Genomic DNA, 20,733 nt, shown 5'->3' with positions numbered 1-20,733 from the left:
CACACAAAGGCGCTAGAGCTGCACTACGCATGCGCACACGCCACTCCAATAAACAGCGACGACATACACAGGATCAGAAATGTGCTGTATCTATTAAATATACGTAATGTGTATACATTAATTTAGCGAAATTATAATAATATTTGTTAATCACTAAATGTTATGTGGGCGGGAATCAACTGCGAGAGATATTTGTTGTCGGTAGGACCATAAGCACGCGGGCTTCTTTCAGGTAAGGACAGATTCTGTGACGGACGGCTATGGCACATTTGAGTGTCACAGATGAGTAGAAAAAGTAACTGCTTTTCGAGCCATATTTTACGTTAACTTTTTTATTTTTAAATATTATAAATGTGGTCGCCCTCCGTGTTTGTAGCAAAGCTGTTGGCTCTTACATGTAATGACCTCTGAATGTCACATAAGTCAACTAAGATGTATTTCCATTGCTTATTACAGTCAAGTGAACGTGCAAGTGTTTGCAAAAAAGAGATGGTTGTAACATGTTCAGGGGCTGTTTACATGTGCTAATGTACCACTGTGGTGCTTTTTAGACTAGGGTTTTCAATATTTTACATTCCATTGATCCCCATATACAGATTCATTTATATATATGATCTTTCAAGAGACCCCCCCCATCCTAAAATGTAAAAGGCAGCCGCATATTTTTAATTTATAAAGAGACCCTTTAAGCTAATTCAAATGGACGTACCATACTATACAAATTGAAAATATTATTTTGAAAATATTTTTTTAATAAGCCTATGTTTTTTCTACTCACCATAATGCTGTACTGTTAAATCTGTTATTTATTTAAATCTCATTTTTATTTTATACTCATTAAATTTAATAAATGTTTTATTGTTTATTTAATTATTTTAATCTAATATGTATTATTTATTTGTATAGTTATTTACCGCACTTATTTTAAAGTATTTATTTTAATCTTTTTTATTTATTTTTACATTTTTAGCACTTCCTTTCACTTAGCAGTAGCAACCCAATTTAAAAACCCCTACTCTAATGACTGACATTTTCATTTGGATTAGTGAAAACATTTGAATCTAGAAGATCAATCTGTATGACATATGACGGTTAATATAAAAAGACATTTCATTACATATGACGTTTTCTTTTTTTCCAGCATTCTGCTGACCAGACCAAATGGATGTATCGAGGACAGCATTAAAAACTCTGTATCGAGTTTATGGTGTCACTCATAGGCAGCGACTGTTATTTCCATCTACGCTCGGATGCTCAGCGATACTGAGCTCCAGGAGCATCTATGAGCGAGATTACCGCAGACCAGGTCAGCCCCCAGACACCCGTTGGCCTTGGCAAAAGATACACTTTGATTTCTCTAAAGGTGTGGAGGGTATCAAGAAGCACATTGGGTTGTTGAAGGATGAGTTTGTCCAGCGCTGGACTGGACCGGAAGGAAGGCCATTACTAGAGCACATGCTGGAACAGACCCGTGTCCAGTGGGAGTTCCGTGGGCCGGAGAGTCTCGATCAGTGGGTCGTGTCATCTGATCAGGAGATTGGCGGCCAGAGTGTGGCATACATCAAACTGGGAAAGAACAACACCACATGTTTTCTGTATGGAACTTTGTGCTCCACGCCTCCGCGTGATGGAGAGACTCGATACAGTGGATACTGCACGCTGCGCGCCAAACAACCATTGGTCAGTACAGTACATCTCTTTGTCTGATCCATAATCTGATTCTTTATTCATCACATTTCAGACGTCCTATTCAGCATTATTACTTCAGTGTCTCATGATCCTTCAGAAATCATTGTAATATGCTGATTTGCTGCTAAAGAAACTTTTATTATTATTATTATTATCAATGTTGAAAACAGTTGTGCTGCTTAATATTTTAGTGAAAACTATGATAATTTTTGATTAATTGAATGTTCAAAAGAACAACATTTATTTGTCACTTTTGACCAATTTAATGCGTCCTTGCTAAATGAAGGTATTCATTTCATTTTAAAAAGTCTAATTGACCCCAAACATTTGAACGGTAGTGTATAATGGAATTTCAAAGCTGCCAGTATTAAAAATAAATAAATACATAAATAAATAAATATACAAATAAATGTAAATAAGCAAAAATACATAATTATTTATACATTTATTTCCTTATTTATGTATATATATTTTTTTCCATATTTATTCTTTTATTTATTTATACATTTATTCATTTCTATTTTTATTCATTTCCACATTTATTCATTTCTACATTTCTTTATTTTTACATTTCTTTATTTATACATTTCTTGGTGTGGTTTACCTCAGACATAACAATCGAGCTCAGAGTAGGCGAGGGCAAAGCGTTGAGGCCACAGTGACACCTTGTGGTCGAAATACAATAAGTATAGCCTACTGACGTTGATGCTGTCTGTGACTTGGATAGGTATATGGCCAAAATCTTAAATCTTACTGTGTGACATGGATAGGCTACTCTCTTTATTCCGGACATGGCCGTTGAACATCGCCTGGTCTGGATTTGAAAAATGTCCTGGGCTAACAAACATGACAAGCAACATTTTCACAGACACCCGAGTCAGTTTTTCTCACAATGTTCACGCGAATTGCAGCACAGTTCAGAGCACCCCTTCCGTGTAGTCTCGGGTTCAGTACGCTGGTGCGCTCCCAGGTCTGCATGACAGCTTTCACATCATTCTAGGGCTGAAACGATTCATCGAGTTACTCGATTAACTCGATTACAAAAATTCCTCGAGGCAATAACTCTGCCTCGAAGCCTCGTTAAATTCCTATGACGCGCACTATACTCGCAGGGATCTGATTCTCACGGACCGTTGTTCAATGTTCAGGAAGCACACCATAGCGCGTGATTCATGAATTTAGTTGGTGCGATGGCGGAGAGTAAAGATATCCATAAACGGCAGAGAATGTCTAAAGTTTGGGATCATTACATTCTTAAAAAAGAAGAGAACAAGGTGCAATGTGTCTACTGCAAAGTAGACCTGGCATTCCACAGCAGTACGACTTCAATGATTCAGCATCTGAACCGAAAACATCCACTCCATGCTGTTTCACCAAGCGTCGCTGAAACGTAGCCTAAGCCTATACACTGATGTTCGCTGATTTTAATCCCATACTGTATTTGTAGCGATGTCGTGATGCGGTTTGACTATATACAATGTTTAGCTTTGATGTTTTTAAGTAGTAAACGTATTCACGTTCAATTGCAAGAGAGTATAGCCTTAAAAAAAAAAGCCCCTTCACAAACACACACACACACACGCATGCACCCTCGTCTCTCTCACGCGCCAGTCAGACCAATCGCGGCAATGCATCACATATGCTTAAACTTTTATGTAGCTACGCAACAATAATTTCAGCATGCATTCACTGTATACACCGGGACGTGATGTTGTGACGCGATTTTTCGAACGGATGCTTCACCTAAAATGCACCGCAATGCAAGCCAATTGCAGCGTTCTATTGAAAATTAATGTATGTATTTCTGCCGTACCAAACTGCAATGAAGCAGCTGGTCTGACTGGGGCGTCACTCTTCCTCACGCACGGCACGCGTGCGTGCACGCACACACACACACACACACACACACACACACACACACACACACACACACACACACACACACACACACACACACAGGTTGCTAGGTTACCATAGCAAATAGGCTCACCCCAGAAATTATATATTATTTGTTAGTAGCCTAATGGTAAATGCTGCAGGTGTAGAAATCTACATAAAACAGATATTTACTTTGATGTCATGGCTAGATTACAGCATGAAACCTGTTGTGCATATTAATAAATTAAATTGCTTTTCCTCTTTTTCTCCCTCTCAACACACAACATTTTTTGTATCCGATTAATCGACCGATTAAGTGCTAGATTAATCGATTACAAAAAGAATCGATAGCTGCAGCCCTACATCATACCAATTTTTCATTAATAAGACCACACCAAGAAAACCCCATTATATATTCAATGATGCTGTGACTGTCCACACGTGAAGTGACGCAACAAAATGTTCTACTGTAGACAATGTTCTACGGCCATGTCCGGAATAAAGAGTAGCCTATCCATGTCACACAGTAAGATTTAAGATTTTGGCCATATACCTGTCCAAGTCACAGACAGCATCAACAGTAGGCTATACTTATTGTATTTCGACCACAAGGTGTCACTGTGGCCTCAACGCTTCGCCCTCGCCTACACTGAGCTCGATTGTTATGTCTGAGGTAAACCACACCCTCCTCATTATTGACAAATTATAAGCCTAGAGACAAATAAATGTATAAATACATAAATGTAAAAATAAAGAAATGTAGAAATGAATAAATGTGGAAATAAATAAAAATAGAAATTAATAAATGTATAAATAAATAAATAGATATATAAATATGGGAAATAAATAAATGTATACATAAATAAGGAAATAAATGTATAAATAATATTTTTTTTGCTTTTATATATATGTATATTTATTTATTTATTTTTGCTTTTTTACATTTATTTGTATATTTATTTATTTTTAATATTGGCAGCTTTGGAATTCCACAGTGTATAGGTTTGTTTTCAGTTTAGAATCGTACAATATATATTGAGAAAATAGTTACACTATATAACTCATGAGTTGCAAGTTATTAGAAAGCATTAGAAATGAGAAACTTGGTTATTTGCGTAAATTTACATACATTTAAATTTGGCAGTAAAGGGGAAATAAGATGTAATTTGACCTTTAAAATATTCCTTTCTGCTGCAGGCCTCATTTGACAGAAAGAAGCACTATGACTGGTCAAGTTTCAACACATTACATATGCGTATCCGGGGAGATGGAAGACCGTGGATGGTAAACGTGTCCGCTGAGACCTTCTTTTCTCATCAGAGAGATGACATCTACAGTTACTTCCTCTACACTAGAGGGGGACCCTACTGGCAGGATGTTAAGGTATGTCCTAAGAACAAACTTCATCTGTAGTTCATATGGAAGTGCTTCCAAATGAATCTATTTTACACTGCCGTTTAAAAGTTTGGGGTCAATAAGAAACTTGTATTCATCAAGGAAACATTAAATTGATCAATAGTGACCATTAAGACTTTTACATTACAAAAATTCATTTTCAAATAAATGTTCTTTTGAACTTTCATCAAAGAATCCTGAAAAAAATGTATCACGGTTTCTACAAAACTATTTACCATTTTCAACGTTGATAATAAATGTTTCTTGATCACCAAATCAGCATATTAGAATTTCTGAAGAAATATTACTGTATATTTTAAGAAGTAAATGCAACTTTGTTAACAATGAAAAAATCTTAACAGACCCAAACTTTTAAACAGTCCAAATCTCTTGCTTGCTAATTGTATAATCATCACTATTTTACAGATCCCATTCTCTAAGTTTTTCCTTTCCAGTCGGGGAAGAATACAGGATAACCAGCATGTCCTTTGGTTAGATAAGGTCAGCATGACTTTCTGGTGTCCTCATAGATTATCTAGTAATTGAAATGAACATCTAATCCTTTATCTTTCCATTTCCTCTGATGATATATTTATGAGAGCATTGTGGTGCAAATTCATTATCCCTCAGATTCAAAACTTGTTTGTGTGCTGTCAGGTAAAGAGTATTGGTTTTACATTGGGGGACAAAGCAGACGGCCCATTTCAGCTGGAGATTGACTTCATTGGTCTGTGTAACGACCTTGCCCACACAGAGGAGTTTGCGTATGAACTTTACAAGAGAAACCCTGAGGTCTAATTGGATTAAACTGGATTCGGCAATCACAGATAACAAACATGCTGTTTTATTAATAAAAAAGTAATGAAAAAAGTAATTGGATGTATTTTTTGAAGGCCAACATCTTTTACACACACATATATACACACAAAAATGAACACATGAAAGGCAAAGTACAAAATGATAATTTATGAATATCGCTCGTTCAAATAGACATTGTGTGACTACTGTTGTCCCAGTACAAATGTAACCATTCATACTAAAAATACAACTCATCAGGTCATCTCTTCACATATACATCAAAAACAATGTCTATAAATGGATTTTTTTTTTAAATGAAAGATTTTGTTTGATTACCACACCACATATTAACCTAAGTTAATAAACAAATGTTTACAGAAGAGTAAAAATATACAAAAGTTTGGAATAAAACAGACAAAAGCTAAACGTACAGTGAGTCTAAGAAAGCAAAACAGTTAAAACAATGGAGTTAGGCCATGACCAGTCCTCGTCTGGCACCCAGCACCTTCTCTTTCTTCTGTTTTCGGTCTTCTGTGTGCTTGGCACGTCGCACCTCTCTGAAGGTTAAAAAAAAAGCAAAGCGTATTCAATGAGATTACGTTTTATTTCAGTCTATGAGACAGAACAAATTGTAGTTTACAGTTTAAAGTGGGGATCAACAAGATTTTATGTTCTTGAAGTGTTTTATGTTCACCAAAACTGCATTTATTGGATCAGATGCAGTGAAAACAATATTATGAAACATGGCAAAGCTGAATTTGCACGTGATCCTTCAGAAATCATTCTAATATGCTGATTTGGTCCTCAAGAAACATCTCTTATTAAAGGACTAAATCCCTTTAAAATGAAAATTTCCTGATAATTTACTCACCCCCATGTCATCCATGTTCATGTCTTTCTTTCTTCAGTCGAAAAGAAAGTTTGAAGAAAACATTTCAGGATTTCTCACAATGGTCTTTCATGGCAACCAACAGGTTGAAGGTTCAAATCAATGCAGTTTCAAAGCGCTTTGAAGGGCTTCAGAGGCTCTGCATGATCCCATCGGTCATTTTCAAGAAAAAAAAAACCCAATTTATATACTTTTTAACCACGAATGCTCGACTTTGGTATTGTGATTGTTCACATAGTGTGACGTCATTACGTCGGACAGGTTGCGGCCGTGACGTACGTGGAAGTACCGACCCAGTGTTATAACGAACGTCAAAGAGCTAAATCAAACAGCATTTACAAATATAAAGGTTAAACAAGTATATCGGACGATTTTGAAGTTGGAGTAGAACATGAGATGGAGTTTTTCCAGCACTGGGTTGGTACTTCCACATACGTCACACGTGACCTTTCCAGCGTAATGACGTCACACGCCATGAAGAATCACAACACTGAAGTCGAGCATTCGTGGTTAAAAAGCATTTACATTTTTTCTTGAAAATGACCGATCATTTCACTAGATAAGACCCTATTCCTCAGCTGGGATCGTGCAGAGTCCTTTGAAACTGCATTGATTTGAACCTTCAACCGTTGGTTGCCATTGAAGTCCATTATATGGAGGAAAATCCAGGAATGTTTTCCTCAGAAAATGTAAAAAAAAAAAATTGACTGAAGAGAGAAAGACATGAACATCTCGGATGACATGGGGGTGAGTAAATTATCATGAAATTTTCATTTTGAAGTGAACTAATCCTTTAATCTCAATGTTGAAAACAGTTGTGCTGCTTAGCAGTGATAATTAAAACAATTTATAAAATGTAAAAATATTTTATAATTACAAACGGAAAGAAATACAACTGTCTTTATTGCCACTCAATTTAATGCATCCTTGCTAAATTAAAAGAATCTTATGGTGATGATACACAGGACAACTTTTTGAGCAATGTTGCCGTCAACGGGCAACCAGGTAGACACAGGGCCCATGACCGATCTAAAGTATCCTGATATAACTTTGTTGCCCATTCCCAATGGGAAAGTGGCCAAGCAATATTGCTCAAAAAAATTGCCCTATGTATCATCACCTTTACTGACCCCAACCTTTTAATGCATCTCTCAATGCATAATCAAAATAAGCATCTAACCTGGTTTGAACCTGGTGCTGTTTATAGTTTTTCTGGTGTGAAGGAACAGTCTGAGATTTATTAAGTGCCGTGTTCTCCTGTGCATCTCCGAAAGGCTTCAGTTTTCCTGCAGAAATTAAAGACAATGAATACCAAGCAATTGGCTGCACGATTATGACAAATCATAATTGTTGATTATTCCCTTGAAATTGTAATTTCAATTATTAATTACGATTATCACAATTTACATTGAATGTTTTGAATGGCTTTATACCATTGTTTGAAGCAACTGCACGCAATTTTTTATATGAAAATAAGCTGAAAACATTCTTCCTGAAAACCTTTTATTGCTGTTCTATAGCATTAAAGGGTTAGTTCACCCAAAAATGAAAATTCTGTCATTAATCACTCACCCTCATGTCGTTGGACACCCGTAAGACCTCCGTTCATATTCGGAACACAAATGAAGATATTTTTGTTGAAAGCTGATGGCTGAGAAAGGCTTCAGACAGGCCTCCATTGGCATTCAGTACATTGACACTTCCAAGATCCATGAAAGGCACTTAAAACGTCATTACAAAGTCCATCTCACCACAGTGACTCTACAATAATTTTATGAAGCGACGACAATAGTTTTTGTGCGCAAAAAAAAAAAATCAAAATAACACCTTTATCCAACTTGTTCTCGACTTCCGTGTGCCTCCACGACGTATGCGCGAGAATATGACGTAGCGCCGGCGTTCGGGAATCCATGAAATACACACTTAAGCCCCATTTTGAGAACTACGCCGAGACCTAAAGCACGATCAATGTAGAATCCAACAGCTTAGACACGCGCGTCTTCCTCTGCTCGTAAACAAATCGCTTCTGGGTCATATGTCCGAACGCCGGATCTGCGTCATATTCTCGCGCATGCGTCGTGGAGGCACACACGGAAGTCGAGAACAAGTTGGATAAAGGTGTTATTGTGATTTTTTTTGCGCACAAAAACTATTGTCGTCGCATCGTAAGATTATTGTAGAGCCACTGTGGTGAGATGGACTTTGTAACGACGTTTTAAAGCTACACTATGTAACTTTTCCGTCCACTAGAGGTCGCCTGTTCAAAACAAAGGCGTAGTTTGATGGCGCCACGTTTGAGCGCAGAATCTCGGGACATGTGGTCTTCAGCTCACAGCCGGTGGGAAACAGTCAGGATAGGACTCGGGCAGAAATCATGTTCATGGATGCGATTATTAACATTACTGTAGTCTGAAGCAGAGCAGGAGCGAGTGTTGTGGAGCTGAGCAAGGCCGCAGGAGCGATTGAAGAGCGGGACTGTTATTATGGCATAGTCGCTGGCGGGACTTCCTCTTCTCCAGTGCTGAGTGTGAGGTAACGCAGCTCTGTTTATCGTATTAGATATATCTGAGTGTGTTGAAAAGGAAGTTATGGCGTTCGCTCGGCGGCTGCTATGACACTTGTTCACAATGCAGTGAGAGTAAAGTGTTTCACTGAATAAAACCGGAGACCGAGGGTGACGCAGATATGACGCAATCGACAGGCGACTCCCTCACACGCATAGCTCACACGTCCCGGCTCCTTGGTTAAAATAGCAATTTTCTCACGATTTACAAATAGTTGAAAACATTTGGGATATTCTAAGTACTCAACTGAACAAAATATATAACATTGGCCTAGTGGTTTCTGGATGTTTTACTGCAAAAATCCTACATAGTTCACCTTTAAGTGCCTTTCATGGATCTTGGAAGTGTCAATGTACTGAATGCCAATGGAGGCCTGTCTGAAGCCTTTCTCAGCCATCAGCTTTCAACTAAAATATCTTCATTTGTGTTCCGAATATGAACGGAGGACTTACGGGTGTCCAACGACATGAGGGTGAGTAATTAATGACAGAATTTTCATTTTTGGGTGAACTAACCCTTTAAGCCTCAAATGAAAAAAAAAAAAAAAAAAAACTATGCATGGTATTACAATGTTACAGAGTAACGCAAGTGGACAATGTTTTTTTGTTATTGCACCTTTTAATGATTACGTAGTTGTGGCATCCATAATTGTAATCGATCACGATTAGAAATTCGAATAATTGTGCAGCCCCGGGCCCGGATACAATTCAATCCAAGAAAGCACTTCCTGACATGTTAGTCCTAGGCATTACATTATATATTTGTCTGAGAGTGGACATACCTTTGTGTGGTTTGTAGGCGAGTGGACGAGAGAGACTGGCCTTCAGATCAAATGCATTCTTCTTGTTGGTACCAGGTGTGATTGAAATGCTGTTGTTCCCATTGAAAACAAATGGAGTAGTAACTCCTGCAAAAAAACAAAACAACAAATGAAACCAACGCTTCATAATCAGTTATAAAAATTATTAGTGCAACACAATGGCATTACCCATACCAGGTGTTTTGATGGCGTTGACACTTTTATTAAGTTCTGGTTTGGTATGAACTTCAGATTTTCTCCCTGGAGTGGAGGTGAGAGATACAAGAGGAGACATACGAGCTGGAGTCTTTACCAGCGAACGCTTGTATTCGTTATCATGAGTGGCCTGCGAGAACCTAGAGACAGAAACAAAGCAGTTGAAAAGTCACTTTACTTGTCAATGCTTGGCTTTATCACCTATATTTAACTTAATCCCAATACTAAAAGCATTATAAATGTAAGTGGATTTAAGCATTCTGATGTATTTACCTCACATTGATTTTATTGGTGGTGAGGACGGTTGGCCTGAAGGTGGCACTGTCCTTCAATGCAGACTTCGACTGCTGAGTGAGCCTGCGTCTTTCTGGCACTGGTTTCTTCTCCTGCACTCCAGGACTGAAGAGAGACACTCGGCTAGCAGGCACCTTCTAACGGGAGACGATACCAAAGTTTGCTTAGGATTTAGGTCAAACTCTTCCAGAAATAAACTTTGACACAATACAACTCAAGATGTGCGATTTCTTGCCACAGTTTTAAAAAGATGTTAGTATCAGGATGCATGTGAATTTAAAAAGGGAATTCTGACAGCTGATCTCGGAGCAGTTTGGTGACTTACAGTTTGAGCCTTTGTCTCAACAGATTTCATCAGCGTCTTTTCTGACAGAGTCTGAAATGACAAAAAAATAAAACACTTGGAACTCAAAATGAAGTGTGAACTCTAAAATGCTCAAAGTAAACTAGTTTTTTTTATTTATACTATTATAGTTTTTACATGCTATTTTGAATTAGAGCCTTTAAATGTTTATTTAGCTTTATAATTTTTTTCTGTTTTAGTCCAGTTTTACTTTTTATATATTTCCAGTTGTGATTTTAGTGCTTCAACGTAAACTTATTTCAGTTAGTTATAACCTAAATTCTTACATCATCTAATATTTCTATTTTAGCTTTATTTCAATTAACAATAATAGTTTTAGATAATGATAACCCTATGTCATTGTTACCTTCAGCTCCTTGACTGAATTCCTGAGCACCTCCATTTGTTTGTTCTTCCTTTGCACATAAGAATCAATTGACTCCAACTTTTTGAAATGAGCCTCATGGAGTTTTTTGAAATCTGGGAAATAAAGATTTGTAAATGCATTACTGAAGGGCAGAGCTCAGAATATTTTGTTACAAAAAAGCTCAGGTGGAACAGAACAATTACAGGTACTGGAAAATATATTTAGTTTTCACGTATAAAGTCGGAAGGATTTTATTACTAGGAGTTGTCGGCCGCAGCGTAGTTTTCCTCTTCATCAGACCTTCATGACGGGGGATTTTACCCACGGTTCTTCTCCCCACACCTGCAAGATAAATAAATTAATAAAAGTAATCACCGCATAAACTGTACAAACACAAACAAATAAATAACTCCCTCATCTATTAGATTGTAATTAATAATATCTACTCTCCATGAGCAACTTGAAATGTATTAGAATTCTTCAAGCCTCACCTTTTACACTTGGCTCTGTAGAAGCATCTTCAGACTCTTGATTGGTTTCCCCAGATTCTAGAGCTTTCTCCACAGTATCCTCTTTAGTTGAGGTTTCAGGTGGAAGTAGAGTCTGTGTCTTCTTGGCTGAGGACACCTTCCTTCTCTTGGAGCCCCTTCGGCTCTCCTCTTGTGCCGGTTTTTCCTCTGTCTAAATATTATATATTAAAAATGAATTACAAAATTACATAACCTAATATATATTAGAATAAAACATTGTTGATATGCTCATGTATACCTGAGCAGTGACAGGTGGGGAGTCACCAAGCTTTCTCTTGGCAGTGCGGCCTTTTCCTCGGCGCTCGGTCACAAACATCGCAGTGTGCTCGCCTTGCGCGTCCACGGGAGGGACAGCATCGTGCGCGTCGGCTGCATCATTCCCCTGCAAACAATACAGCGTTGCTTCCGTTATTGCAAATCTTCACATTTCAAACAGATCATGGGTGACAATACACAAAGATATTACTCACATTCTCAGATTTCTGCTGCTGTTGTTGTTTTGAAAAGTGCTCTTTTAAAGCTTTCAACAGCTTTTCAGCCTAAAAGAAATTCAAAACTCAGCATTTAGAAAACATGCAGCCACAAACTAAGCGTTGTGATATAGAGCAAAATACGTCAACAATTTAAGCCAAATCCTAATATATATATATTACACTTATAGTACACATGGGTTGGTTGGCTGCATGCAAACAGCACTGCATTAACGTCACTTTAACTTAACGTTAGTAAACGCGACTTACCTTCATATTCGCTTTCATTCCAACTTCTTTAGCGAGGCGCTGCAATTCCGCATATTTAAGCGAGTCCAAATCCATATTGTGGATAAACTTAATGTAGCGTAAAGTGCAGAAATATACAGCTGTAATATTAACGTAACTCTCTGACACACAGATCGGTTTGTTTAGGTGGGATTGCCGTTTGAAAAATACCGTGTTTCAAAAACAGCCCTTTCCGTTAGATGATTGGTTGAGAAGTCCATGACGACGCTGCACCATATCCAATAATAAGTGGTGTTTATGTCTCGCTGGTTTTGATTGGCTTAAAGGCTTCGGCAAAAGCGGGGTTTGGTTGAGCGGTTTAGGGCGCCACCTAAAGTCCAAGACAATAAAATAAACTAACGTGGTTGCGTCTTTTGAACTTGTGTGAGCACAGAGCAAGAACAAAAAGCTACAGTAATAATGTCGAACAGCACTCGAAGTTTTCTCGACAGCTCTTATGATATCGGTCCATGCGACTCGACACAGACTAGCTCAATTGCAGATCAGCTAAGAGCAGTGACGGAGAGAGGAATCTGTATGGTAGACTATAGGAATTGCAGTGTTCTCCAATGCATGACATGCAACACCGTGCTTGGAGACTCTCTCGGCATCTGCGGGGAAGTCCAGAGCCTCCAGAGTATCATTTGTTTGAGTAAGTTGTAATTTTCCTCATTTTAAAAGCATACAGACTAAAAAAACTGCTGGTATGGATTCAGTCATGAAATGATTTGTAAAATACACAACACGTGGGTGGATGTGTTGATATAACCACTGCAAAGACGTTTTAATCTTTCCATTTGCAGATGTTACTGAGGATGTGAGGGTGAATAAAAAGCTGGAGATGAGTTTGAACGCTCAACTGGTTTCCTCGTAAGTAACTGTTATTGGTTTCTATTGATCTCAACCGCTTCAGCTCACGTCTCTAGAATGTGTCGGATGTCCAATCATCATGTGATTTCTGTATCTGTAGCACCTACCAAGTCCTTCACTGTGCTGGTTGCCATGGTACTGTTGGCCTTGTTCTTCACTCCACCCCAGAGCACCTTTCTGCTTTACGAAATCTCTTCCTTTTACGAAAAGAGCTGATAAACTGGTGGGAGTTTGTAATGTTCTTATGTCATTTTTTTAAAATAGTTGCAATACTTTATTATGACAGTCATATTTTAATTGACATTTGTTTTATAGTTACATGCTGAGAAGTGGCACATGTGTTAAAGCCTCCAAACTCAACTTCAAACACAGACTCATGGACCAAAATATTAAAGAGGTTTGTATTTGTCCTCATGCATTCAGTGCATACTGTACAGAGGATGCAACATTGTATTCTATTAAAGGGATAGTTCACCTAAAAATGAAAATTGTCATAATTTACTCTGTATGAGTTTCTTTGTTCTGCTGAACACAAAATATTTTGAAGAATGATTGTAACAAAGCAGATAGAGCAACCATTGACTACCATAGTATTTTTCCCCCCTACTATGGTTGTCAATGGTTGCTCTATCTGCTTGGTTACAAACATTCTTCTAAATATCTTTGTTTGTGTTCAGCAGAACAAAGAAACTCATACAGGTTTGGAACAACTTGAGGGTGAATAAATGACAGAATGTTCATTTGTGGGTGAACTATCCCTTTAAATTATATTTTAGGTTGCTTTAACAGCTTCTCATCTGAGTTGTGGATTTTCCTTCTTTTTCTAGCTGATGGAGGATTTAGAAGCTCAACTGAAGCAGGTGAAGCTTCTGGAAGGAATGATGGAAAAATTGTGCACACACAATGTAGACTAAAGAAATGGCAGGAATGGATTATGTACAGCTTTTTTGTTGTAACTGTTAAATAAAGTATATATTTTTTGTATGATGTATTGAATAGGAGTTTGGGTTCTTCAAAAATGTTTAAAAATGTGTGAATTTAACTAGCTTGGTTATAAGTTGTTTTTATTTACATTATGTTCAGACGAAGGTATTATAAAAAGAGAATATATATTGCAGGAGAAATGTTTACTGTGACCTTTTACACTACTGAAAAATATAACACTTAACAAAGGAAACAACACTTATGATTGGCACCATGCTGCTTTTTTTATTGCTAAAATTGAATTTTTTTGTACAAAATCATGCAGGGGCGCATCTGTAGTGCATAGATCAGACTAAGCATAGAGTTTCACATTCAGAGGCAAAATCAGCAACACAAATCAGATCAGCAAAGCATATACAGTAAACATTATTTGCATTGAACAAGATTAAGTCTTGAATTTTATTATGTTTTTCCAATTAAACTTAAAATTATTAATGGGATATTTCACCCATAAATGTAAATTCTGTCATTTACTCACGCTCAAGTTGCTCCAAATCTGTATACATTTCTTTGTTCAGCTGAACACAAAGATAGATATTTTGACAAGAGTCTGTAACCAAGCTGTTTTGGGGCACCATTGACTTCCATAGTAGGAAAGAAAAATACTATGGAAGTCATTGATGCCCCAAAAACTGTTTAGTTTCCCCACATTCTTAAAATATCTTATTTTGTGTTCAACAGGAGAAAAAAAAAATGTAAACAGGTTTGGAACAACTTGAGGGTGAGAAAATGACAATTTATTTTTCAGTGAACTATCCCTTTAAGGCTTTGCTAAAACTTACTGTATCCGACTTTGCCTCTTGAATCACAGACTTGTAACAATTTCATTTTCATCATACAATATTCAAATCCAAAAAGTATAATTTCTTAATGAACACATCTGTGAATAATTTACAGTAGAGATAAACCTTTGGGATGTCATGCATTTGAAAAAGAAAGTCACAACATTGGTCCACTCAGATTTAGTTATCACATTTCTGCATAAATGTTCAAGCAAAGCTCAATTATTGCATGCAGCACAAAACATTTCTTATCCACTTCTACCATGCATCAGCAAATGTTATTTTTTGCACTCTTATTAAAATACATGTTAATTCCCAAATGGATCCTCTGTTTTGTGAATGTTGTGGTATATTTTATTTACCCAGGATTCATTGATATAATGAGTCAGAGTGTCACAATATGCTACCCAGAACACTGCTCATATTGCTGTCAATGAAAATAAACTGGAAATGAGCATACAGCTTATGTGCGTTTCACAATGGTTTGTGTGTAAACATGCAAAGTCAATAGGAGGGCATAGGCCCTGCATATATACATACACACACATCCCATCTACTTTCTTCCACCCGGCCAAAAAAAACAGTTCTTTATATTAATGTCACACCCTCCGTGCTACCTTCACATATTTATTTAGTGTCAGTGAAAAATGGGGCTGTTTTGTACTATAAAATGTAAATAGTTCCGTATGAAAAATGGGATGTTCTGGATAAAACACTTACCACTATCACAAATATGCTACACATTTCTATTTCACAAACACCGCTAAACTCTTTTGACACTATAATCCATGCATAAACTGATTATTGCTTCTAAATCATGAACTTAATACACATCATGGCTTGCATATCTTTGAGTATATTTAAAAAATATAGTTTGCATTCCAGTCATTGAGGTATTTATCTACATTACAATGCTTTGATAATTGCTTTATGCCACTTAATATTCTACATGTTACTTTAAAATCAAGAGTTTCTGCTACTAGGAATAATCTAGTCTGAGACAATACCTGATGGAGGATGCAATATTAGAGGTATGAATACAAACACAGTTCTAGTTACCCTTTCTAATCAGGAAGAGAGTACTGTATTCTCCTTTGTGTCTGATTATTACAGACCAAAAAGCAAAAAAAGTCTTTGTTTCCATAATAAGGAATTATCTTGAAACAAGCATTGAATGAAACTCTTCAACACCTGTAATATCTTCTAAACTACTAAGACCCGTTAGAGACTGTCGTTTTGATCAAAGTCAACTATTTTGGGCCCAGAACTTAATTTTTCACAGTACAAACTAGGACAAACTCACACAGTGCTTATGAAACATACGCACGCCATACCAACCGCCATTGTTCTAATCCTCAGCATGCTACAACACATTATTATTAACTAATAATGATTATTCATGAATAAACAACCGTGTTTGTCGATTAAAAACTAAAACAAACTCTGCACAAGTGAAAATGACTCACCTAGTCGCCTCTTAATCAAATCGATCAAGGTGTGGATGCTGCATCCATGGTGGTTACTAACTAAATCTTTGTCTGCCTAATTTTATTTTCTAAACGACTTTATTATAGCATATACTGAATGTCACTACGACTATTAAACTCAGCAAGCATCTCTACCGTACATGCATGGCCACGTTTATGCTGGCACTACAAATCCCGCCACCTTAAAGCAAGCGGATGAAACTATACATCATTTAATGGAAGACATTGGTGATTTTGTTGTTTTTGCGAACAACTTGTCACTTGTTTGTACAATATACATATTCATCTCATAACAAGACAAAGGAAAGAAACAAATATTGCACATTTCCCACACTGAGGCCTCACTACTCTTCCTCCCATGAAAATTCTTACATAACACTTTATCTCTACCAATCCATATGATAGAAACTACTATACAAAACAAAAATTGGGTGCATTTTCTCACTACAGATGAAGTTAAATTCCTAGTTTCACAGTACACTGTAGCTGAGGATCGAGCACAGGCTGTGCCAGATACCTAGAGACCAACTTGCCTTAATCTATTTGAGATGTTACATTAAAGACATACTAAACTATTAGCAACTATTTTCAAACATTGTGACCACTCTACTGCCTTTCTTCAGGCCTAATGAGAAGGATAACCATGAAAATGTTACTGGATGAAAGTGAAGTGTTTCTCTCACCCTGCATGTTCTCTTGGAACACATATAGGTCAAATATACAACCAGTGAACTACAATGTCTCTATATGATTTGTGTGATATTCCTACACCTGTCCTATTAATAAAGGTAATGTACATGAAAAGAAACATCACTCCTCTTCTATCGAATTACCAAACCATCTGACAGACAATGATTATATTTATAACGGCGAGAAATAAATTGAATATAGTTTGATCAGAGCGCTTGCTGTGTGGGTCTGAGCCGTGGTAACTTCTGAGGTAGTAAATAATTATATTTCATTATGTCCTGCATCTCATCAGCATCCCACCCCCATTAGAAAGTTTTAACTGTGGAATTTATAACGCTTATGCTTGGGTCGGTGTGCCACTGTCTATCTTTGTATGTGAATACAAGTACATAGAAAACATGAAGAATGGTTCATGATTTTGCTAAAGCACCAATATGAGTTCTGGACTGAGAGAAAAAATAAATAAAGAGAGCCTTCTGTCTACAGTTTGTCATCTCATTTTCAAAGACTAAATAAATGACCATTAAGTATTTTACTTAATTTAAAGCGTAATTAAGTAATGGAAATTGTCAATTGAGAGGCTGTTAAAAAGAGACGTGTCTAGGCACTTAGTCTGCAGCTAATAAAATTGTTGGATGAAGCTACTAGTTTTTAAAATGTGCATTGGTTTTACCTGCAAAGCAAGTGCACTTTTGCCATTTCCATTTTTACTTTCTTTTAACTCAACCTGCAACTATATAAATAACCCCTTGGATTTATTTATAACAAATGTGACCAGACGATGGTTCTGTACTGTGGCACAATCAGTTTTTTGGACACATGAATAGTTTATGGTGGTTTCATGAATAAAAATTACTTCAGTTGTCATCTTCAAAGTGCAGAGATGATATGTTCACAGAGCAGGGACAGTTGGTATGCCGAACAAACACTTCCCTGAAACAACACTGGAGGAAGGTCAACTTATCGGGATGGCGGGCAATTTGAAGAACAAAGACAAGACGGTCTCATCTGCATAGAATGGACATTTGAAACAGATCAGATAAGGCAAGGGAAAAAGCCCAACAATGACAATATTGATAACTTGATTTTAACCTATCTTTAGTTTGGCATACTGATATTGATTATTAAATCCCGATCTTTTAGTCGATGCTGTTTTCTCTTGACGCAAGAACAGAACTTCACGAAACAATATTTGTTGTGAGCTCCCAATCAATAAATCACTAAGCTTTGTTACTTTTTATATGAAACAGTCTAAGCTTTCAAATGAATGAAATTCACAATAAAATACTGTTTTGATGCTTTTTAATGTGGCGTGACAGAAGGTACGTTGAAGAAACAGTATCTGAAATGTCTTGTAATCACTTAATCATTGTTTCCGTGGTTGAAAAAAATTATGTCAAAACATTATATTTAACTCAGGAAATGCATTTAATGATTATTTGAACTCATTATCTAGAACAAAATACTAAATTGCTTAATAAATGTACTATATCAGTGATATAGTACATATATTAAGCAATTTAGTATTTTTTTTGTATTGATATAATATCACATATTCTTTCATTATATTTTTACTTAACCTGTTAGTGATGCCTTATTTTAACGTAAAGTACCAGATGGCAGGGTTGCTTGTGTATTATAAAGAATTAGTTGAGAGAGAGACTTAAAAATGTATATGTAGGGGTGAATTTATGGTGGTTGGGACACTTTCTGCCATTGGTATGATTTGGAAAAAGTGTCCCAATCAACCTAAATTCACCCCTACTATACCAAATTAACTGAATCAAATCTAAATCAGAATTGAATCAATACCTAGCCCTACAAGGAGGTTTATTATGTTATTTCTGCTGCGCAAACTGACCTACCTGGTCATGGGTTCCTATCAGGACTGTTCCTTTCTCTTCATGTCATGACATATGAGGGGCACTGTTTTGATAAAACAAAGAAGGTTCATCATTAATATATCACATTTAATTTAACAATGTAACCATTAGTTCTACTGCACTTATGGAAGGAATAGACAAAGTGGCTTGAAAGAAGAATGAATTAATTTTAATGCACAATCAAATAATGTGCATCTGGACTCCTGCACAATGCATGACCATCTACCTAGTGACGCAAGTGCTGGAATGCGAAACTGCAACACGAAGATTAGACAAAGCCAAGCTCTTGTAGTACATGTTAATACTCGTCGTGCACTTACCGTCTCTGGTGATCTCGTGCTGGTTTGAAAGAGGGTGAACTGGGGCGAAAAGTCATTTCCATCATACTCGTTGGTTGGAGTACGACGGGCCAGGCTCTAAAATGTTTGGTGAGCCTGGCCCCGCTGCGCTGCTGCGGCAGTGGACTGCACGCTACGCCATTTCAGTCCGGTATGCTGCTACTGCTACTGCAGCGCGCTACCGGCGCGCGCCCGTGCGAATCGGTGTCTGCGCTCTGATTGGGCAGCCGAGCGATCCGTCAAACAAGCAACACCCGCCCTTTTGAACAATAACGGACACAAGGGTACACAGGTGTAGGCATATTTTGTATATAAGATTTATTAATAAACAACAAATAACACCATTATAAATAACAACCAAGAGAAAGGGAGAAAAACGTTATTTGTTACTTACTTAACATGAATATTAAGTAAAACTTCCAAATATTTAGTCTTGATGGCTTTGCTAAGTTCACCAGGCTAAAACAGTAAAAACAGTGATATTGTCAAATATTAGTAGGCTACGTTTTAATTTTTAAACAATATATATAATTTATCCCAGTGATGGAAAAGCAATTCTCCAGTCTTCAGTGTCACATGATCCTTCAGAAATCATTCTAATATGCTGATTTGCTGCTCAGGAAATATTTATTATTATTATTATCAATGTTGAAAATGGTTGTGCTGCTTGATATTTTATTATTATTATTATTATTATTATTATTATTATTATTATTATTATTATTATTATTATTATTATTATTATTATTATTATTATTATTCACTGACCCCAAATTTGAGCAGTAGTGTATGTTTATGGAATTTGCTACAATTAATTAAAAACGAATTTAAAATATTTTAAATAGAAGAGAAAGAACACATGAGCCTATCTAAAGGGATTAAGGTGGGAGATTGTTTTGACTGTTTTGCATAAAATAAACCACTGACTAAATGAATGAATGATTGTATGAATGACTTTATGAATAATATGTAACAAATAGCTGAATAATGATAATTGTTTACAATTTGCTATAACACATCGTTTTATTGCTAAAGAAGAGAAGTACAAAGAAGAGAAGTACACTTTGCAAAAAAAAAATTTTTGTCTGTTGATATGGCTTGGCTTAGTAGTCAGTACTCAGTAGTACTATTCTGTTTTATACAATATAGTAAAAAGTATGTTCAGTAAATATGCATAAA

The 20,733-nt window shown here is 36.6% G+C and overlaps 3 protein-coding genes and 1 long non-coding RNA gene across 5 annotated transcripts; 2 read left to right on the top strand and 2 right to left on the bottom strand.

Moving 5' to 3' along the window:
• Position 1: 1 nt before the first annotated feature.
• Positions 2-5,836, top strand: ndufaf1 (NADH:ubiquinone oxidoreductase complex assembly factor 1). Its single transcript, XM_079841966.1, has 5 exons — positions 2-232; positions 1,142-1,680; positions 4,765-4,950; positions 5,389-5,463; positions 5,620-5,836. The coding sequence occupies exons 2-5, from the start codon at positions 1,162-1,164 to the stop codon at positions 5,758-5,760; spliced, it is 921 nt and encodes a 306-aa protein (XP_079698092.1). The 5' UTR covers positions 2-232; positions 1,142-1,161; the 3' UTR covers positions 5,761-5,836.
• Positions 5,785-12,645, bottom strand: nusap1 (nucleolar and spindle associated protein 1). 2 transcript variants are annotated; one of them, XM_079841964.1, is made up of 12 exons: positions 12,503-12,645; positions 12,233-12,301; positions 12,001-12,144; positions 11,724-11,913; positions 11,491-11,574; positions 11,233-11,345; positions 10,848-10,898; positions 10,502-10,659; positions 10,208-10,368; positions 9,995-10,120; positions 7,830-7,935; positions 5,785-6,317 (listed from the first exon to the last, which is right to left on the bottom strand). In XM_079841964.1, the coding sequence occupies exons 1-12, from the start codon at positions 12,575-12,577 to the stop codon at positions 6,230-6,232; spliced, it is 1,365 nt and encodes a 454-aa protein (XP_079698090.1). In that variant the 5' UTR covers positions 12,578-12,645; the 3' UTR covers positions 5,785-6,229. The 2 variants fall into 2 exon arrangements, with proteins under 2 accessions (XP_079698090.1, XP_079698091.1); XM_079841965.1 differs by having other exon boundaries at positions 10,502-10,656.
• Positions 12,646-12,841: 196 nt separating this feature from the next.
• oip5 (opa interacting protein 5) lies at positions 12,842-15,729 on the top strand. Its single transcript, XM_079841960.1, has 5 exons — positions 12,842-13,172; positions 13,324-13,390; positions 13,491-13,613; positions 13,706-13,787; positions 14,218-15,729. The coding sequence occupies exons 1-5, from the start codon at positions 12,941-12,943 to the stop codon at positions 14,302-14,304; spliced, it is 591 nt and encodes a 196-aa protein (XP_079698086.1). The 5' UTR covers positions 12,842-12,940; the 3' UTR covers positions 14,305-15,729.
• Positions 14,578-19,766, bottom strand: LOC307141616. The gene is made up of 3 exons (XR_013818368.1): positions 19,537-19,766; positions 19,199-19,259; positions 14,578-18,341 (listed from the first exon to the last, which is right to left on the bottom strand). It is a non-coding gene; the product is annotated as an uncharacterized lncRNA (long non-coding RNA).
• Between the last annotated feature and the right edge of the window lie 967 nt (positions 19,767-20,733).

Source organism: Gobio gobio (genome assembly GCF_949357685.1).
Source record: "Gobio gobio genome assembly, chromosome: 18".
Taxonomy (NCBI): domain Eukaryota; kingdom Metazoa; phylum Chordata; class Actinopteri; order Cypriniformes; family Gobionidae; genus Gobio; species Gobio gobio.
This window is presented reverse-complemented; position numbering and strand designations above follow the sequence as displayed.

Excerpts from the sequence above, each read along its gene's own strand:
- ndufaf1 (XM_079841966.1), top strand. The coding sequence starts at position 1,162 with ATGGATGTATCGAGGACAGCATTAAAAACTCTGTATCGAGTTTATGGT. Across the intron at positions 1,681-4,764 it reads TGCGCGCCAAACAACCATTG|GCCTCATTTGACAGAAAGAA; the intron begins GTCAGTACAGTA and ends TTTCTGCTGCAG. Across the intron at positions 5,464-5,619 it reads ATGTCCTTTGGTTAGATAAG|GTAAAGAGTATTGGTTTTAC; the intron begins GTCAGCATGACT and ends GTGTGCTGTCAG.
- nusap1 (XM_079841964.1), bottom strand. The coding sequence starts at position 12,577 with ATGGATTTGGACTCGCTTAAATATGCGGAATTGCAGCGCCTCGCTAAA. Across the intron at positions 10,121-10,207 it reads CAACGCCATCAAAACACCTG|GAGTTACTACTCCATTTGTT; the intron begins GTATGGGTAATG and ends GTTTTTTTGCAG. Across the intron at positions 6,318-7,829 it reads CAGCACCAGGTTCAAACCAG|AGAGGTGCGACGTGCCAAGC; the intron begins GTTAGATGCTTA and ends TTTAACCTTCAG.
- oip5 (XM_079841960.1), top strand. The coding sequence starts at position 12,941 with ATGTCGAACAGCACTCGAAGTTTTCTCGACAGCTCTTATGATATCGGT. Across the intron at positions 13,173-13,323 it reads CCAGAGTATCATTTGTTTGA|ATGTTACTGAGGATGTGAGG; the intron begins GTAAGTTGTAAT and ends TTCCATTTGCAG. Across the intron at positions 13,391-13,490 it reads AACGCTCAACTGGTTTCCTC|CACCTACCAAGTCCTTCACT; the intron begins GTAAGTAACTGT and ends CTGTATCTGTAG.